Genomic DNA, 18,700 nt, shown 5'->3' with positions numbered 1-18,700 from the left:
ACTATCATTGAATGACGTATTCAATTAATGAGAAAACCTAGTTTACTGTTAAAGTCCATGTACAAAACTGCAGTCAGATTTGGCAAAATTGCTAGCTTGGATGTTATCTTTACATATAAATGGGTTCTTGTGTTTACAAACAATGAGGATGCACACGCAGCTTCAAGGCAGACAGATGCGTACCATTTCACCTTTACTGTATGTTCCCACCACCCCCCTTTTCTGAGAAAAGTTTGTTGATTTCTGTTGCTATGAAAACCAGTTTAGCCAAGCTAAACTTGTTTTAGCTAGCTTACATTAACATTCAGTTACTATCAAAATATTAGTAGAAATAGTTTGCTCATCAGGCAGAACTGGTTCATGCAGGAGACTCCGAGACCTTAGCTCGTCACTAGCATCTCGTCATATCGCGCAGTCGGGGCACACTTTCTTAGCAAGGCAGACTATTTAAAAAGGATATCACTGCATTCTGCATTGCTTAGTGCGACACAGGATGCTCACTGTTTCAATCTACTGTGTTACTTTAGTAGGGGGAATGCATTCGCTGCTCTCTGCTCGGATGTCGAGACAGTGTCTCCGTTGGGTGTGGCAGGGAGCCGCTGCTAGCAGAACAATTATTCCAAAACATGTATTGTATCATGTGTAAGAAAGGATCAAGTAATCACTAGTACTGAGTCCTCCTGCCTGAACCTCAATCATGTCATACGTTACTGGCTGAACTGGTTTCAATGACAAGGAGTAAGCTACATGCAAAAATTGGTACTAGCTGATGGCAATAATATGCTACATTAATGGTTAAATGTGTGTAATGTTATTGGCCGCGTTTCCCAGATTCGTTAAGAAGCTCTTAAGCGCTAAGAGCTTCTTAGGAGCACTTTTAAGAGCGCTGTGAAAGAAGGATGTGTTTCCCAGAGTCGTTCTTAGCTTAAGATCTTTCACTAAGAAGGAAATGTAAGATCAGCCTGACCCACTCTTAACAGCCTTCTTAGCGACCAAACGCTCACTGCAGCCGCGTCAGGGAAAGTTATATCTGACACAAAGGAATACTAAAACCATGCATATTGATAAATGCAGAACAAGAAAAATAATAGCATAAGAAGAAAAATAACGATATAAAAATAAATAATTGCCCATGTGTTCCTGTAGCTACATAAATAAAATGAATCATCACTACTATCACTCATTACGTTTTCACAAACATTCCGCATCTGCATGAGTTTACATTAGATATAAAAACATCAACAACCCTGTGGTATTTCACAGATATCAGGGAAACTGACAGGTGTAATTAAACTCGGCTGGAACCTCATAGTGAAGCCAGATAGTTTATATAAATGCCTATGTGCGTCAGCACTTCTCCCCACTGAATGTGCTGTCGGACCGGGCTGTCCAGTCCAAGTACCGGCTTCCCCGTATGGAGATCCAACGCCTTGTCACGGTAGTGTCACCACACATCCGGAGGGCAACCCGCTGCAATTTTGCCCTCAGTATCCATCGTTCGTCGGGGGGGCTGCGCTTGTTACCTGTAAAATGTTGCCGCGTGGTTGTTGTCACAGCCATGCTGCACAACAAAGCAGTGCGCGTTGGAGCAGATGAGCGGCCTCCTGAGGATGAAGATGGGGAATCATCGGAAGATGAAGCCCCCTACCTCGCCCCCCGCAAATCCCGAGCAGCACGCACTCCACCAAGCTGGTGTCCAGACCAGAGAGGAGCTTGTCAATCTCTTTTGATGTCTATCAGCCCCTAAGCCGTCACCAACAGTCACCAAGCACGGATATCAGCACCACCCTACTCCCAACAATAAACCCACTACCATCACACAACCCATATCAACTATCATGTATAGGGCTCAAGGCTGTAGCCATGGAGTCAACATTGGGGGGTCCAAATTTTATTTTTTATAATAATTTCGGACAGCGTGCGTGGTTGCCTGTCGTAGCGTAGCACATTTTATATTTTTATATCAATATATTGGGGGGGACATTTTGACCAGATTTGAATATTAAGGGGGATGTGTCCCCCCAATATGTATTATGATTACGGCCTTACACGGTGTTGTGTGTGATTCATGCGCTGATAAAGTGGTGGGTGATCGATTTTCCTGGCATCGATTGATTTAGTTTCAACACCACGGCGGTGGACAGCTCCCACTAAGAGCTTCTTAAGAGGCTTCTTTGGCGGGATCTTAAGAAGGCAGTTAAGAACGCGTCTGGGAAACACCCCTATCTTAGCGCTCCTTCTTAGCCGAACCCTTCTTAAGAGCCTTTCTTAGTCCTTAAGAACGATCGAATCTGGGAAACGCGGCCATTGTTTGTTAGTTAAGATTATCCTGTTGGTCACCCGGATTGTGCATGTTGTGTAGTTTAATGGGACCAGAGGGATATTCGTCGTAGCTTGCTAAGCGGCTTAGCGAGCTAATTTTCAGGCTAAGATAAAAAACGCCTCTCTTTTTGGTTTGTGGAAGCAACTTAGGATAAATCACCATAGTAACATATCAATTAGCACTAACTTGCTCCACAGCAGGCTAACGTAAGTGTAGCTAATAAGCTTGCCACACCCCCGGAAAATAATTGGCAGCTCCCCTTTTGAGAGACGCAGTTGACCAAGGAGATATGTTGTAGTTCGATTGGTTTTCCATACCAATAGTTTTTCGCGATCGCCAAGATCCTTTATTTCACACGGATGAGTTCTTGTTTGATTGATTCAGCCGACAAGGACTCATTTATTTGCAAGACCTTCTCGGGCCGTACATTGCAAATATCACACGCCGCAGCAAGCTTTATGCTTTATGAGCTTATGCTGCTGTATGTGAATATGTAATGCTATGTTTTAAGAAATGTCTTGTCTTATCTGTGTGCCTGTACTTTTTATGTTTTTATGTTTTACTGTGGGAGAATGGGAAACGTCTTATCGATTCCTTTTTATGTCTTAACATGTGAAGAAATTGACAATAAAGCTACTTGAAACTTTTACTGTGCTTCAGATTCTATGCATAGCCTTGAGGTTTTTTGGGTCAGGTTTTTTGCGTTAGGTAAAAAACAGTATAGGCGATGTAGAAAACATTGGCAAAGCTGCAGCATGCGTTGCTGTAAGAAAAGTGTAGGCTATTGGCGCTTAAACAGCTGAGGAATCAATTCATCATTTTCACTGGCCATGTCCCAGTCAATGAAATCAAAGAGGGATTTACACATAGGCCTACATGCATATACACATTTATAGTACATGATATAAGCGCTTTCAGTAGGCCTACATATATCCTCTTAAGTATCTATGAATTCGTATCAATTAGATACTCTTTGGCCTTGTTTTTATACTTATTCTGAAAGAGTTGATATCCTTATTTTCGCTAGCAAGATCTCATTTGATGATTAATTTCCATTAAGCCTACTGCCAGCAGGCACATTTAAAGAAATGTGATTGGGGTAATAAGGCACTAAAGATGAGCCTATACATTTGACCAAAATACGCATTTAGTTTATCGGCCATTTTTTTGCCAAGCTGCCCGTCTTGTGGCGGTGTTTGACTTAGCCATGATAATATGCTTATTGTCTTTGTAGAGACTCATTATAATAGTTTGCTCAGATGGCGAGAATATCACCGCTCTCTCTTTCGTCTTTTCCGCCATCATACCGTTAGAAAATCACGGTTTTGGTGATCGACCTTTCCTGCCTTTTGAAGTAGGACATGCTCGTGCAGTTGCCCTGATAAGTTTAGCCTGATTGAAATTAACCACATGATTAGGATGCGGATCAGCCGTCGACGAACCGATATTTGCGGTTCTCAGTTAGCTCGCTAATGTTAACGGGCTAAAGGGACAATTGATTAACTTAGCTTCAACCCTTACGACGAACGGGCCCCAGAGAGTCTAAGGCTGATTTTGTATTTTGAGTTTGCTGTACTCTCCCCAGTTACATACACAAACAGCTGAACATGCGCTCTGTCCTAGCCCAATTGTCCTCATGACTAGTCACTTGTGCATTGACTGAGATTTTGGATAAAGATCAACTTAGGAAAAGTTACAATATCTGTGGTTTTCCTGCCTAGTCGGGGCTTTTTCACAGGTTTCACAGGTGAAAATGGACTGGTCACAGATGTTTGGGCTACTTTCGGCCGCCGCATTTCTGCATGGCGTGACCTGTGCTGGGAGAGAGGGAAACAGCATGGATGGGGAAAGTGTGTGGGCAGAGCGAGCAGTAGTAGTTCATAACCTACACACACTTCCTTTAGTACAATGTATCGCATTTTCAGTTGTTTTGAAATATCAGTTGTAAAATGTAATTTCAATACAGACCCCTGCAACCAATGCAAGCAAGCACACCCTACAATTTCCCCTGATGTGATCGCAAATTCTGAGTAACCTTCGAGCAAGCTGTTGCTCTGTTGGCTCTGTTGCGGAAAAAACGGGGTGCTCTTTTTGGCCACGGTGAGCAGCCAAAGACTTATGTGAGCAGCCAATAGCAGCATTGCTGATCAAGGTTTCTACTATTGATACATACCTCCTTTTAGACCAAAGCATAACTCAATCCAATTATAATAATTATAAACAACATGGGTGTTCGAAGAACCGAATTAGCCAGATCATGATTAGCAAGATGATGTCACCTTGAATGTGTCATTTGATCTCAGATGTAATAAGCGACGTATGGAGAACGGGCCCCTGGGCTGCGTTTCCCAAAAGCATCGTAAGCCTAAGTTGATCCTAGAATCCATTGTTTGATTGATCTTAGTTTTGCGGTCCGTTTCCCAAAACCCTCATAGCTAAAGAGGCTCTTGAAAATTCTCGTAGATTAACGAGAGTTCACGAGCAGTCGTAGATCGCTAAGTGCGACACAAGGCTACATGGGATGCGTAAAGATAGTTTGAGATGATAAAAAGATAATTCTGATAAATAATTTTTTATATTATTAAATTATATCAGTTAAACTGAAACTGGGATATTTTTCAATTAACTAGGCTACACATGTCTTCAATCAATAATGGTGTGTGAATTACGTAAGCATTTTATAAATGCATCACGCTCAGGGCTCGTAATTAACTTTTTGGCTTACCAGCCAAAATGGTTGGTAGATTTAAAAAAATACCAGCAAATAATATTTTTTACCTGCCAAAATTAAACCTGGCATTTCAGACTTACTCTGAAATTGTTTAACATAAACAATCTTTACCTATGATTTTAATATCATTGTAAATCACTCTCAGAATGGATTAAACAAAATCAACCAATTTTACTTTTTGAAATAATGTATTAATTCAGGGGGTTCCAGGAGCCTACTACTCCTCTTGTTCAATGTGAGATGCATCGGACCAGCTGGCTAAAAGCAGAATTCCCATATCTCTTGAAATGCCCTGCTTGACTTTTTTGGTGTAAAACCTTTGTTGTAGAATTGACCAAATTGTAAAATTATGAACTTTGTGACATGACAAGACAGATACATGGCTGCCGCCTAGTAAGACTATGGGGTCTATCTGGCGACGCACTCACTCATATTTCAAGACTTCTGTGACCCAAATCAAAATTCTGATGCGACAGATTAATGGGGAATTGCTTTCTCTCTTAAATGCTGTCATCCTCTACCTTTTTTGTCTTTTGAAATCTAACTATTTGTATTATCCGTGTCATTCTCTAGCTCAAGGGTACTCAATTAGAAATTCAAAAGGTCCACTCACCAAATTTCCATTCAGTCGAGGGTCCGGAACGGACCATGGTTTATTTTTCTGGCCCTTACCTCTCCCATTGACTCACATTCAAAATTGACTTAAGTTTAGGCACAATGCCTGTGCCCCTGGGCATCTTTCTCCCATAGACCAGAGTTCTGGGGGTAATTTTGTTCAGTGTCTATGCTTTGTGTCATAGTGACGTTTCACGTTAGCTCTACCACTTTTGACAAGGGCAACCGTCTCATTGCAGATTCAACACATCGGTTTTGTGCTCCCCACCAGCAACACAAATGCGTTCTTGTCAGGCCATTCTGTCTGAAATTTGCGATTTTTCAGAATCAACTTTTTGCTGGGTTTTGTCACGCCATTATTTTTGCTAAGGAAGAAACAGGTAGGCTAGCCACTGTTAGCAAATCGATTAGCCTGCATGGTTGCGAATGACACACAAAACCTGCGTTACCCACAGAGGTTGCGGCCAGTGTTGAGTGAGTGAGTTGTCATGGTGATTGCTATTACAGCTCCTGATTGGATCTTTGGATTGGACACCAATCCACACCAATTAGAAACCACACCTAGTAGGACAACGCAATCTCAACTGCGCGGTGAAGCGCGTGTCCTTGCTATTCTCCGACATGCACTCAACTGCTGATTGACGGCCTGTCTTGTACAGCCTGTCTTGTACAGCCCTATTTCTGATACCGTGGCGGCAGAAATTTAGCCGTGGCGGGCCGCCACGACAAAATCAACATAGGGGAAACACTGAAATGGTTACTGAGATATGCCCTTGCGTCTCATTTGGTGGCTTCGCCACCGCTTTTGATCGGCTCTATTGAAGAAACGGTTTTGAAATTAGAAAATCCATCTGATACCTTTTGTGAAGCTTGGTCTGAAGATAATCTGTGCCAAATTTGGTAAACCTTGGACAGAAATTGAGGCGTGCAAAAGTTTTTTACCCTTTTCCATGAAATCCAAAATGGCGGCCGCGTCAATTCGGTTATTATGAAAAGTTATCAATGCTCAGGCTTAATATCTCAGACATCAAGAGACAAATAAATGACTTTACTAAGGTAAACACTTCAACAAGTTATTAGCCTAAACACGTTTATGCTTCCGGCCACACCCACTTTTAGTCACATGACATAATTTTTGGAGGACATCCTCAAAATAAGGTTCCGAGTAAGCGTGCCAAATTTGGGGGCTTTTCTGCTGAATTTGATTGGCTGTACCGGACAAACGGTTGTGAGGATCAAAATTATTTTCGATAACCTTTGTGAGGCTTGGTCTGAAGATCATCTCTGGTAATTCTGAAGAAGATTTGACAAAAATTGTAGGAGGAGAAGGCTTTCAATTTTTGTTATAACCTGAAATTGCAGAAAATCTACATAACCGGAAATTGAACGTCATAGGGTGTGTTGAACTCGTCTTGATCCAGGGAATCCAATGGTACCCCATTTTTGAAAATGGGTCATACGGTTCAAAAGTCGCATGTGTAAACACAAGTCCAACTTTGACCCATTGGTGGCACTAGAGTGCCCAAGTATGGGACATGAAACTTTGTGAATTGGACCATGGGACTGTCCCCAATGAGTGTGCCAAATTTCACAACTTTCGACTAAGCGCTTCTAGGGCCTGCCATAAGACCCCATGGCGGAAGAAGAATAATAACTGGAGAGGGTACAATTTCTGGGGAAATTGTAGGGTGTGCTTGCTTGTGTCAGTTGCAGGTGGGTCCGTTTTCCCTTCTAGTGATGTTTTCAAGCATTTAACCTACTTATATTGCATGATTAATTAAGAACACCCTTTGAAACAAGGAACCCCCTTTGAAACAAGCTACTGTAACAACGTTGTCACTGGCAGTATTTCAGATGGAATTGCGATTCAAGTAGTACCGTTTGCTAACTGATAATAAGCCCCCCAAAATGTAAATAAGTTCGATATTAATTTAGGGGGACATGGCTAATTAAAAAGCAGTTTGCTAGAGGCAAGCCAGCTGCCGTTGCTATCCACACTCCACTGATTGTTTGAAAGCGCAGGAAATTAGAACGTTTCTTTTGTTAGGGATAATGTATAGTAGACCCGACAGGGCGAACAGCAGCAGTTTTGTTTCGCCCTAAAGGGGCTTATTTTCCCAATAATGACCGGCGTTCTATACATTATCCCGCTTATTACACGGCTACTTGCCAACAAAAATAACTTAACACAGTGTGTTTTTTTTACAATGTATTTGTTACCATTCGTATTGTTGATCAGCAGAGAAATAGTTTGCCAGACGTTGAACTTCATAGACTTTGAGCATTATTTAGGCTTCAAATCAGCTGACATCGCTAAGCAACAGAGTACGCTGGGGTTGAAAAGTTACCGGACTACTTGCGGAGTGCTACAAAAGACGTGAATCTGAGGCAAAAAGGCCACTTCCCTTGACAGCGGTCAAATATGCATAGCAACTGTCAAATATGAGAAAATTGTTCACCGCAAAACGTTGGGAAGCCCCATTCAAGTGAATGGAGCATTCTACAGCATTAAGAACAGCCGTGTAATAAGACATAATAAAGTTTAGCCATAGCTGTGGCATTGTAGACAGTACTGGAGTCTAATACTACACACTGCCAGTGGGCGAGCCGAGTCTGTGACTCTAAGGCTAACGTCAAAACAAGACGCGGTCTCACTCAAATTCCAAGTTTTACACAAATAACAAACATATGCTGACCCGCTGGCTCGCCATATCTTTAAAACACTGCTGTCCATTTGGATGTAGAATTGACCCTGGTACAAAATTAAGAAAATACTCAGCATTCGATATGGAAATTCAGTAGCTAAAGAAGCAAAGCAAAACTTTTCACAAAAACATTCATGTCATTTTGAGACAAAATGCGCTGACAAGATGAAGCAGCGTTATATCTACAAAGCACAATAAATCTGACTCTTCATGAGTATAAATGTCCTGAGAATTAAACATTATCGTTACCATTATGATTATACTGCTAGACAGCTACTGTGGCATGACTGGCTTCGCTAAACAGATAATCTGGTTTCAAGACTTGCCTGTGGCTGGTTTTGATCCCACGACCTTGCGTTTCAAAGGAGCCCGTCTTATCAAAGTGAGATATTCTCACTGCCGGGAAATGCTGTGTTTGGTTACTATATGAAAAAAAAAGGAAGCCGTTTCTCCCGTGGTGAGCGTTGTCAGATTTGACCCGTGTATAAACAGCTGTAATTCAGTCATATTTTGACGTATCAAGGTTATTGTGGGAGGAAGATCATTAGATGACATGCTCGTGATGACATTATCAAAGTTCCGTCTCCATATGGTAAACCGTCGCAGAGACAAGGCCTCAAGCCGCTTTGGCGTGCTCCTTGTCAAAATCGTTGGCGCGTTACTCGTGAACGGTTTGACTTATCGATAAAATTCTAAATATTTTTTGGCGGCATGGTCTGAATATGATCTTTTACGATTTTCATGAAAATCGGAGCAACCGCCTAGGAGGAGTTTGAAAAAGTTGGCATTTCTTAAAATACAAATGACTGAAAAACCTTCAGGACGACAATGACGCCATAGGGTTCAGTCGAATCGTCTGCACCTAAGGAATCCAATGAAACCTCACTTAAGAAAAACAGTCTCATGGTTCAAAGGTTATGGGCGTAAACGCACCTCCAAATTTGCGCCTTGGTGGCGCTATAGTGCTTCAGGGATTGACATGAAACTTGGTGACGATAATCAGGAGACCATTCCAAATCAGTGTGCCAAATTTCAAAACTTCGCACCAATCGGTTCTATGGGCTGCCATAGACTCCTACTCCTAAGTATAATAATAATAAAACTAACAAAAACAATAGGTGCCACAGCAGCTTTGCTGCTGCTTGGCCCCTAATAAAACTAACATTTACATTAGGTGCCTCTCAGCTTCGCTGCTTGGCCCCTAAATATAGCTGCAGGCAGCAATGGCGGGTTCCTCCTCAACATTGCAAACCATTACAAAATTGACATGACACAGACATGTATTTCATGTACATTCATGTTTTAGCCTGGCTTCCAGCCCAACTTAGCCCTGCCCACAAAAACATTTGGTCGGGAAGTTGGGTCTGGAGGGGCTCGTATTGGGGACAAACTATATAAAACCAGGAGCTGGGCGGACCAACGAAAGAGTGCTTGGGTTGAATTTGTTTTCAACAAACAACATATTACGTTGCTCTGATTGGTTGTAGGTCTATCCAATTGAGCGAAGAGGCATTTGTTCGGTTGAAACATGCCCCATAGTCACAACCCAACGGAGAGTTATCAGACTCATATTCTGACTAGAATTATGAGTTGACAACGTCAGGCTACAAAATGGCTGGTAGATTTAAAAAAATTCCAGCCAATAATATTTTTTACCGGCCAAAATTAAACCTGGCATTTCAGACGTACTGTGAAATTGTTTGACGTAAACAACCTTTACCTATGATTTTAATATAATTGTAAATCACTCTCAGAATGCAATAATATATATATATATATATATTCTAATCAATAAACCAATTTATTCCCAGGTGTTTTGCAACTTCCTTTAATTTTTTCTTCGTGCTTACACTATCATTGGTTAAGAATACCAATGGAGCTTTTGTCAGCATTTTTTGTGGAAATTTCCTTTGCATTTGTACAGGTGTATTCGTGCACGTCGGGCCGCTACTGTCCATTTGCGCACCTCACAGTTGCGTACTGAACAGACACGCTTATCAACTAAATTACTATTGATTCAAACTGAACGAGGGTTCGCCTGTAGCCCACTTGAAACATACTATTTCGAACATATTCGCTGACATTTTTCATAGGCAACATTTTTCATTTGCTTGGGAATTTTCATAGGCTCTTGGGAAAACAGCTTAGGCAGCTTATTCTCTATGCAGGAAAAACCCCACTTTCGTGACCCACATCAAAATTCTGATGGGATAGATCAATGGGGAATTGCTCTCTCTCTTAAATGCTGTCATCCTTGACCTTTTTTGTATTTTTAAATCTAACTATTTGTATTATCCGTGTCATTCTCTAGCTGTTATAAAAGCTATAATCTCGGTTTTCTGCCACCTAGATGCACGCACAACTGTTCGTGTTGGCGGTGCAAGGTTTTTTAGCCATAACGGGCGCGGTAGTCGGGAGCTATACTCCGCAATTTCAATCGCCAAATGGCGGAGCATCGGACACAATTTAGTCGCCAGCCCAGAAATCTACACGCCATTGGCGCTTGTCGGTGCCAATTTCAAGCCTTGTCATTGTGTATTAACGCTGCAGTGTTTAATCAAAGGACACATTTGGAACTCACTATACTAATTAAAATGTCATCAACAATGACATGTAAAAACAGAAAAACCCAACCGCACAGTTACGTACAGTATACTAATTTCAAATGCGTCTAACAGAAGCAAGTATAATGCTCAGCTAGCCAAGCTAGATGAGCTGCTATCCTGTTTACAACAGTATAAAAGTCTTCAAGTTATCATACAAATTCAAACGCTAAAATACATGTTTTGTACTGCCGTTGTAGGCTCTTATTACTCACTGTCAAATGTAACAATGAAAATCTCTGAGGGCTGCAAGGAGCCTCGTGAGTCGTTGTCTTCAAGTCTTCTCCAACAATAAAAACAAATGGTCTTCTTCTTGTGCGTCGTAGCAAGCTCGCGCACATGTGTGAGAATGTGGAGCACGCGCGCACAGGAGCAGGGGACAGATGATTTGGGGAAACAGCCCTAGAAATTATCCAAGCATGCATATTTTAAATATTCACAATAAATCTACTTTTCATCTTACATTGAACTATTTTTCAGATTTGTGGGGGTGGCCGCTATAGGTTCTAGAGGCTTTTTTGTTCATCATGAAAAATAAGGCATATGTAATAAATTTCAGAATTTTGTGACAAATGGGATGCAAATGGAATCACTTTGAAAATGGACAATTGGGGGGTGGCCGTAGCGCCACCTATGGATAATGGTGGGTCTTTTGTGGTGTGGTAGTTACTCATGGCCTATACTATCAATGTTTCAGCATTTGGACAACTTTTTACCATTGCATACAAAATCGGAAATGCATTACTATCAAGATCCACAAGGCCTTTGCTAAAGACCAAAGAATGAGTGGGGCCTTGGTCAGCCCACACTCTCCTGAAATTTTCCGTGTGCGTCTTTCCAAGGGAAGGCTGAGTGTGTGAGAATTTGGAGCACGCGCGGGTAGGAGCAGGGGAGACAGGGGTTATGCGCACATAACTGTTTGTGTTGGTGTTGCAAGCTTTTTTTAAACCATGACGGGCGCGGTAGTCGGGAGCTGTACTCGCAATTTCACTCACCAAATGGTGGAGCATCGGACACAATTTAGTCACCAGCCCAAAATCTAGACGCCATTGGCCCTTGGCGGTTGCTTATTTTGAGCCCTTATCATGCTGATTATAAAGTAATGTAACCTGGTATATGCACAGGCCTACATCATGTGAACTATTTTTAACCACATTTAAATAAAAACGATAATAATGATAAAGGTCAAATGTTTTGCGTACCAACAGTAAATAATCATTTTTGTGTACCGTGAATAATAAATTATTTTGCTTAAAGTTTATTTGACAAAATTCCTGAAGTTTGGACAGAACAATAACATTTCTGAATCCGGAAAGCGTCTTAAGTAGTTCTTAAGAGACAGGTATGTCCGTTCTTGTGAAGGGCATGTTTGGGAAATGCATGTAAAATAAAAGGATCAATTGTTATTTTGCTCGTAGAGAACACTCTTAATAACTAAGATCAATCATTATCTGTGAACGCAGCCCTGATCTTTCAAAGGCTTTTGCATGAGAGGTTTTCGTTTAGCAGTTTTTCACAAATTGGATTGATCTGCTCTTTTCTGTTACAGATCCTAAACGTTAGTGCTGTGGTCCTGGCAAACCTTTGTGTATCCTACATCATGACCAGCCAGAATGAAGAGGTACGTTTGGAAAAATCACGAGTGTGTGTACATGTAGCACATTACCTGTACACCTCTGTGGTTGTGTGCATGCTGTATCCACATTACAACCTGTGAACATTAGTTTGTGTGCACGTCTAACTGAATTGAATTGGTTAAACTTACTCCTCAGTATAAATACCATACACCCTCCTCTTCAAAGAGCTAGCTTTTCGGTGGCGTAGCTGGCTGAAAGCGATGTTTACAGAGGTGGTTGTCGCGTTCGTACTGTAGGTCAGAGGGCCCAAGTTTGAACCTCGATATGGGCTCATGGGCTGGTGTGTATGGGTGAATTTAATGAAGAGTTATTATCTGTATCTTGTTTTTCATTTTTTTAAACAGAGGGTGTTATGAGGGTAAAATGTGTTGTTCACTTCATTCCCATGCTCGCAGTGATTAGATGCGTCTTTCCCTTTCGTTCACCTGGCCCATTTTTTTAATTCAGTATGATAATATTATAAATGCTACTTAAGCCTAATTTATACTTAAGTCGCCGACACTTTTGAAATGGTCGCCGACGAGAAAAAAAAGTGTAGCTCAGGCTGCTGCATTTATACTTCGGGAAACAGTCGCCTGTGCTCAAGGTTTGCGTGGCTATGGTTACATTGTTTATGCTTTACCCTAGGTGATCGATGGGAGAAAATGGCTGTAGCTAATTTTTAGAGGCATTATAAAGGTGTGGATGTGTTCTAACTTGCTCCGCCAATCTCTCCTCTACTCCTTCCATCATAAACAGCTGTTAAGCGTTCACTGAAAATTCAAAACAATGAAGTCAACGACGTGTGCCGTCTATCTAGCCAATCACACTTGCGTGACACTGTGACGACATCAGCGCCAGTAGAAATTTCTCCTGGTAGGCGACACTTTCAAGCGACAGTTAAGTGTCGACCGTGACGCCATTTCTGTCGGCGACCTTTTGTGTAGACATAAGTATAAATTGGGCTTTAGAGTTATGGAAAATGTGGATAAACTTCAGATGCATTACATTACCCTAGGCAGGGCTCCAGAGTGCGACCAAAATTTGTACGGGTGTGACAAAAAAAAATCTTAGGTTGCACCGGTGCACCTAACCTCCTCACACTCATGGTTGGATCATATCGTGGTCTAAACTAATCAGAGACAAAGATGGGGCAGGTCTTCGCCTCTGGTTGGCTGTGGTCCAGATATTCCTGTAGGCCTACACTGCTCTGTGCTGTGTGATTAAAATTATGACCTGAGCACCAGAGAATCAGTTATGGCAGACCTGGGCATTGTAAGGCCCGCGGGCCACAACCGACCAACAGGCTGTACCAATCTGGTCCGAGTGAGGTAAATCAAAAATTAAAAATAAATAAATGTGTTGAGCTGTAGTAAATATGTAGTCCTCAAAGACTAGCAATCAGGCAATTTACATATGTGCGCTTGCGCAACCTCACCGACAGGAGACTTAGCATGGAGCTAGGATTTTGATTCCAGGGAGAGTGTGGCAAGCTGGTTTAGCCAAGGCCAAAGGGCAAGAAAGCCAAATGACAGGTGTTGGGCATCTGAAGGGCATGCGACAGCAAGGGGGGACCCGCTATAAGACTTTGAGCCATGAAACTTTTAAACAGCAGCATGACACTTTTAAACAGCAGCACTTTCTATCTTGAAATGTTTTATTTTGCTTGCAATGTTTTAGTTTGGCTGCTCAGTGTAGCACTTAAGATTTTAATTTTTATATACAGTTTAATTGTGCTTCAAAAAGGGATGGGCATAATTAATTGACAATAATGACATTATTTGTTCATCGATAAAACTAATGCATGTTCTGTTGCGTATGTGTGAGTCTTGAAGGAATGCAATGGTTTTTGCTATGTGGCAGCAAGTAAACACGACGGCAATGTTTGTAAAAAAACACCACAGGCCTACTCAGTTACCGGCGAGTTTCCATGTATTTAAAGGGGCAATTGACTGGGTTTTTTGGGTATTTCACACTGTTCCTTAAGGTCTCCAAATAGGGTATGTAACATTGGTTGGGTTGAAAATGGCCCGGGTGCTGTTCTATGCCCCTTGACAGATTCTCTGAAATGTTCCCGGGAAAAAACACTAGCTTTTCTCCTGGTATGCTCATTAATATTTAGATAAGCTGCGCGCTGATTGGTTGGTTTTCAACGAGTGAAGCTGGGGAGCAAAAACGCAACACGGCCAACAGCAGCACTCGCTGAAACATCGAAGTTGGAGACTTGAAATAAAAATGCGCAAATAAATCTATTGTGTCTACACAACACTGTTTTCAACAGTTTGACTATATATCATTTGAAATGATAACATTACTTGTTTCCACTTCTGTTGTTGAAGCAAACTGGATTGACTTAGGTGGGTAGAACGTTAGGCTACAGCTTAGCAACCAAACCATATCGTGATTCTACTCGGCTTCAGTTAGCTAGCTAGCTCTAGATATCTGGCTGAAAAATAACATGACAAAGATCTGGACAAACATGCATCATGAATTGTAGATTTACATTACACAGGTTATTTATTTGAATGAAACACAGAAACATGAATCAACGTTAGCCCCATTGCCAATAAACTAGGCTAAATTATCACACATTCTACCTATGCTCTTGCGTTAGCAAGCTAAACTTGTTTACATGCCTACAGTCTAGGTGTTACTACTAGTAACAGTTACTAGCAATGCTAACGTATCCTGTATCTAGCACCTGCCTTTCTCCAGTTCTTTCAAATAGATATCTATACATCGTTAGCAATAAGCCAGACTGCTGTTCGTTTTCTGGCTATTTTTCGAAAGCCTGTGAGTGTTAGCCTTCCCTGTACAGCCTGGAACACAGCATTTACGACCGTGGTCCATTTTCAATATCCTTGTTATAATTTAAAACGTTCTTCTTTGTAATTCCTTATAAGTAGCCTACACAGAGCAGCGCACAGCTAAACTAGTATCAGAGATAGACGCTACCTCGGGCTGGTCTGGATGTAAATTCTGGGGCGTGACAAAGATACAGACTAGAGCCAAAAGGGGCGGTTCCCGGTCCTATACGTAGGACCGGTGGCTTTGTTGAAAAGCTAGCGTTTTACAGCCAAATTTTTTCTTTTTGAGATTTGAATAGGAAAGAGGTGTCAATGGACTTTGATATTCACTCTATGTTCATTTTACCCACCGAACTGTCGTTATTCAACTATGACACGGTAAAATCGGTTTTGCAATCAATTGCCCCTTTAAGTAAACATGAAGACGTCACGGCGAAGTGTAGCGTGAGACCATTTTGACTTAAAAATGACTTTGTTCACTGCCAACACTGCAAAGTTAAATATAAATACAACTCCTCCACAACTCAAATTATGTTCCACTTGAAGAACATACATCCGACCCTGGTAAGTGGCGGTGCATCCTGCTCTCAGTGTTAGCACGGAAGAGCTGCGATGCACAACGAGCAGAGAAAATTACCCAGCGGATCTGGAAGTCCATCGAGAGGGATATGCTACCCTTAAGTATTGTTGAGGGCGAAGGTTTTTTGAAGCTGTGTTAATTAGTCGGGAAAAAAACTAGGCTTGTGTTTGAGTACTGGCTTCTAGCTGTCGGCTCCGCTACTAGAATGACAGAAAGAGTTGTTCTTCTTGTAATACAGATCTCAATGCGGAAACACGCAGTTTTTTCTATTATTACTACATTTTAATATAACCTATAAATAGTGAATTGTTATATAAAATATTAATGATTAATCGAAAATCGATCGTTAATTCTCTCGACGATCGATTAAGACAATTTAATCGAATGTCCATCCCCAGCTTCAAATAAAACCAATATTTACCTACACCTATTCTTGTTTAAGATCATTTACATAATAAATGTGAATGTATATGGAGCTTGATAAAAAGGTGACCTTGAAATTGTGGCGACGCTGGAAAAATGTGGGTGCACCTACGTTTTGCACTTTTATTTCTGCCTATGTGCTTGAGGGCTGTGTAAACACTAACCAGGACAGGGGCATGCACGTTAGATGTACACAGTCTGTGAATTTTTTGGCCCAATCACCTCAGGCAGAAGAACTGATGAGGAAGATTGAGAAAGAGGAAGAGCAGATCTCCTATGATGACCCAGACAAGAAGGTCTTCCACCTCTGCATAGTCAACCTTGTGATCGGGTAAGTGCTTTGACTTGTTGGCTGTTTTGACGAAGATGAAGCATCATCAAAGCCTCCTCATTTAAAAGTTGACCACAGCAGACACTGGGAACCCCACCTACAGCTGTGATAGGTACAGTAGGTCTTATATGAGTTACACTTTGGTTATCCTTACCCCTACACCTTGTAAGTCACCCCCAACTATGCAATCCCAAATAGAACATACTACAGCCATGGCGTGCAATCTTAAATCCATGTTTATTTTCCAGTACCTTGTATTGTGCCAAGGGAAACTATGAATTTGGCATCACCCGCGTGATCAAGAGCCTGGAGCCCTACAACAAGAAGGTTGGACATCTTGTTTATAGTTGACAATCCCCCATCAAAGGTGTCAGTATAACTCATGGTCTGAACCATTATTTCAGAAACCTGTTGTGGAATTAAAAGAGCACTGTGCAGAAGAAACGCACTGGATTGTGGGGGAGGGTATACAAATAGTGTCAGGTGTTAATCACAATTGTGGGATTTTTTATTGGGATTTTAAACTACAGGAAGTTAACCCACAACTAACACTTTTGTCACCAGGCCACCTGGGTCCCCCTTGTTTCTCATAGTAGTCAAGGGTGCATTTAGTTTTTCAGCCAAGGTAGCTGGTGGTTGGAGTTCAAACCAATTAAATAGCCTATGAAGGGGAATTATTTCTCAGTGGTAAACTGTGTGAATAAGATCAGGCAGACTGTTTGAGAACCCAGTCCATAAACTTCAATTTCTTCCCCTCCGCTAACTGGTTCTTCATTCTGGGGTGTCAAGCTGGGTACAGACACATGGTTCTATGCCAAGCGCTGCTTCCTCTCCCTGTTGGAGAACATGGCCAAGCACATGATTATGCTGAGGGACTCTGTGGTGCAGGAGGGTATTCAGTTCCTGGAGCACTGCGAAGGTACGACCTAGCTTACACACACATACACATAGACTTTTCACCAAAGCCTTTTTGCATTTCCACAACCGTCCTCTTGAGAATGAAGTGTTTCCCTCACATTCTCTCGCTTTCCTCATCTCTATACCTGACTCTCTATGCTTCTGCAGTGTATGGTAAAAATGAGCCAGCGATGATAGAGCAGCCCTTGGAGGAGGACCACGTGCACATTGGCAAGAACACGGTCACCTACGAGTCACGCCTGCTCAAGGCTTTGTTCTATGAGGTTATCGGATGGAACCAGTAATCAAATGGAATGAAATGAATTATGTCATTATACCAAGGCATGGATAGAATTTGGGATGTACAAACTAAAAACTCTTTATGATCCTCAATAGAAGACAACTACCACAATGGACCTTGACATTACTCTTCCCAGTCTATATCAGTAAATGTATAGGGAGTTTATGATAGTTGCTTTGACTTTAGTTTAGTTGGGACAGTTTTGGAAATTTGTTATTTAAAACATGTTCAAACCTGTAATAATACAAACCATTGTTGTTTTTTTGTTTTTGTTTTTCTACAGAATAAAAAATGTATGTACAAGATAGTCTTATGTGTTCATCTATCAAATAGTATGCAGGTATTGCTTTTTAGTGGTCCCAAGTTACTGAAATGTGAGAGGGTTGCATTCAGTAGGCACAAATGTACAAATTCTGTAACCTTTTTTTGCTGAACATTTTCTGACTATCAACCTTTCAACCAAAAAATGACATGTTAAGTAGAACTTATTTGAAAAATGTAATGGTGGTCTAATGGTGTAATCATTAATATGAATTATTATATGGCAATGACGGTACGAGCGTTCTGATAGGCTAATGGGTAGTCATGCCAGCCGCGTATTGCTCGCCGATCTGATACGGATCCGTATTCCCCTCTGACGTCATCTTTAAAATGAGCGATATTGATAGTGTGGTAGAAAATGTGGTCATATGCATAGATGTATGTGTATAAAATCTATAAGCTTCTACGTTCATTGGTAAGAGACTGGAAGGGAAGATAATTAAGTTG

General features: G+C 41.4%; 1 protein-coding gene across 4 annotated transcripts in view; it reads left to right on the top strand.

Moving 5' to 3' along the window:
• Window positions 1-18,235, top strand: part of ift70 (intraflagellar transport 70) — a 54,638-nt gene extending 36,403 nt beyond the window's left edge. For 3 of the 4 annotated variants that reach the window (XM_084677237.1, XM_084677235.1, XM_084677236.1), the window contains 5 exons: window positions 12,527-12,598; window positions 16,631-16,734; window positions 16,983-17,061; window positions 17,524-17,653; window positions 17,800-18,235. In XM_084677237.1, the coding sequence (XP_084533363.1) occupies window positions 12,527-12,598; window positions 16,631-16,734; window positions 16,983-17,061; window positions 17,524-17,653; window positions 17,800-17,936 (522 nt within the window). In that variant the 3' untranslated portion in view covers window positions 17,937-18,235. Of the gene's footprint in view, window positions 1-12,526; window positions 12,599-16,630; window positions 16,735-16,982; window positions 17,065-17,503; window positions 17,654-17,799 lie in introns of all 4 variants that reach the window. The other variant, XR_014731726.1, reaches the window with a different exon arrangement.
• The last annotated feature ends 465 nt before the right edge of the window (window positions 18,236-18,700 follow it).

Source organism: Hypomesus nipponensis, chromosome 17, assembly GCF_054491055.1.
Source record: "Hypomesus nipponensis isolate SF chromosome 17, ASM5449105v1, whole genome shotgun sequence".
Lineage (NCBI taxonomy): Eukaryota > Metazoa > Chordata > Actinopteri > Osmeriformes > Osmeridae > Hypomesus > Hypomesus nipponensis.
This window is presented reverse-complemented; position numbering and strand designations above follow the sequence as displayed.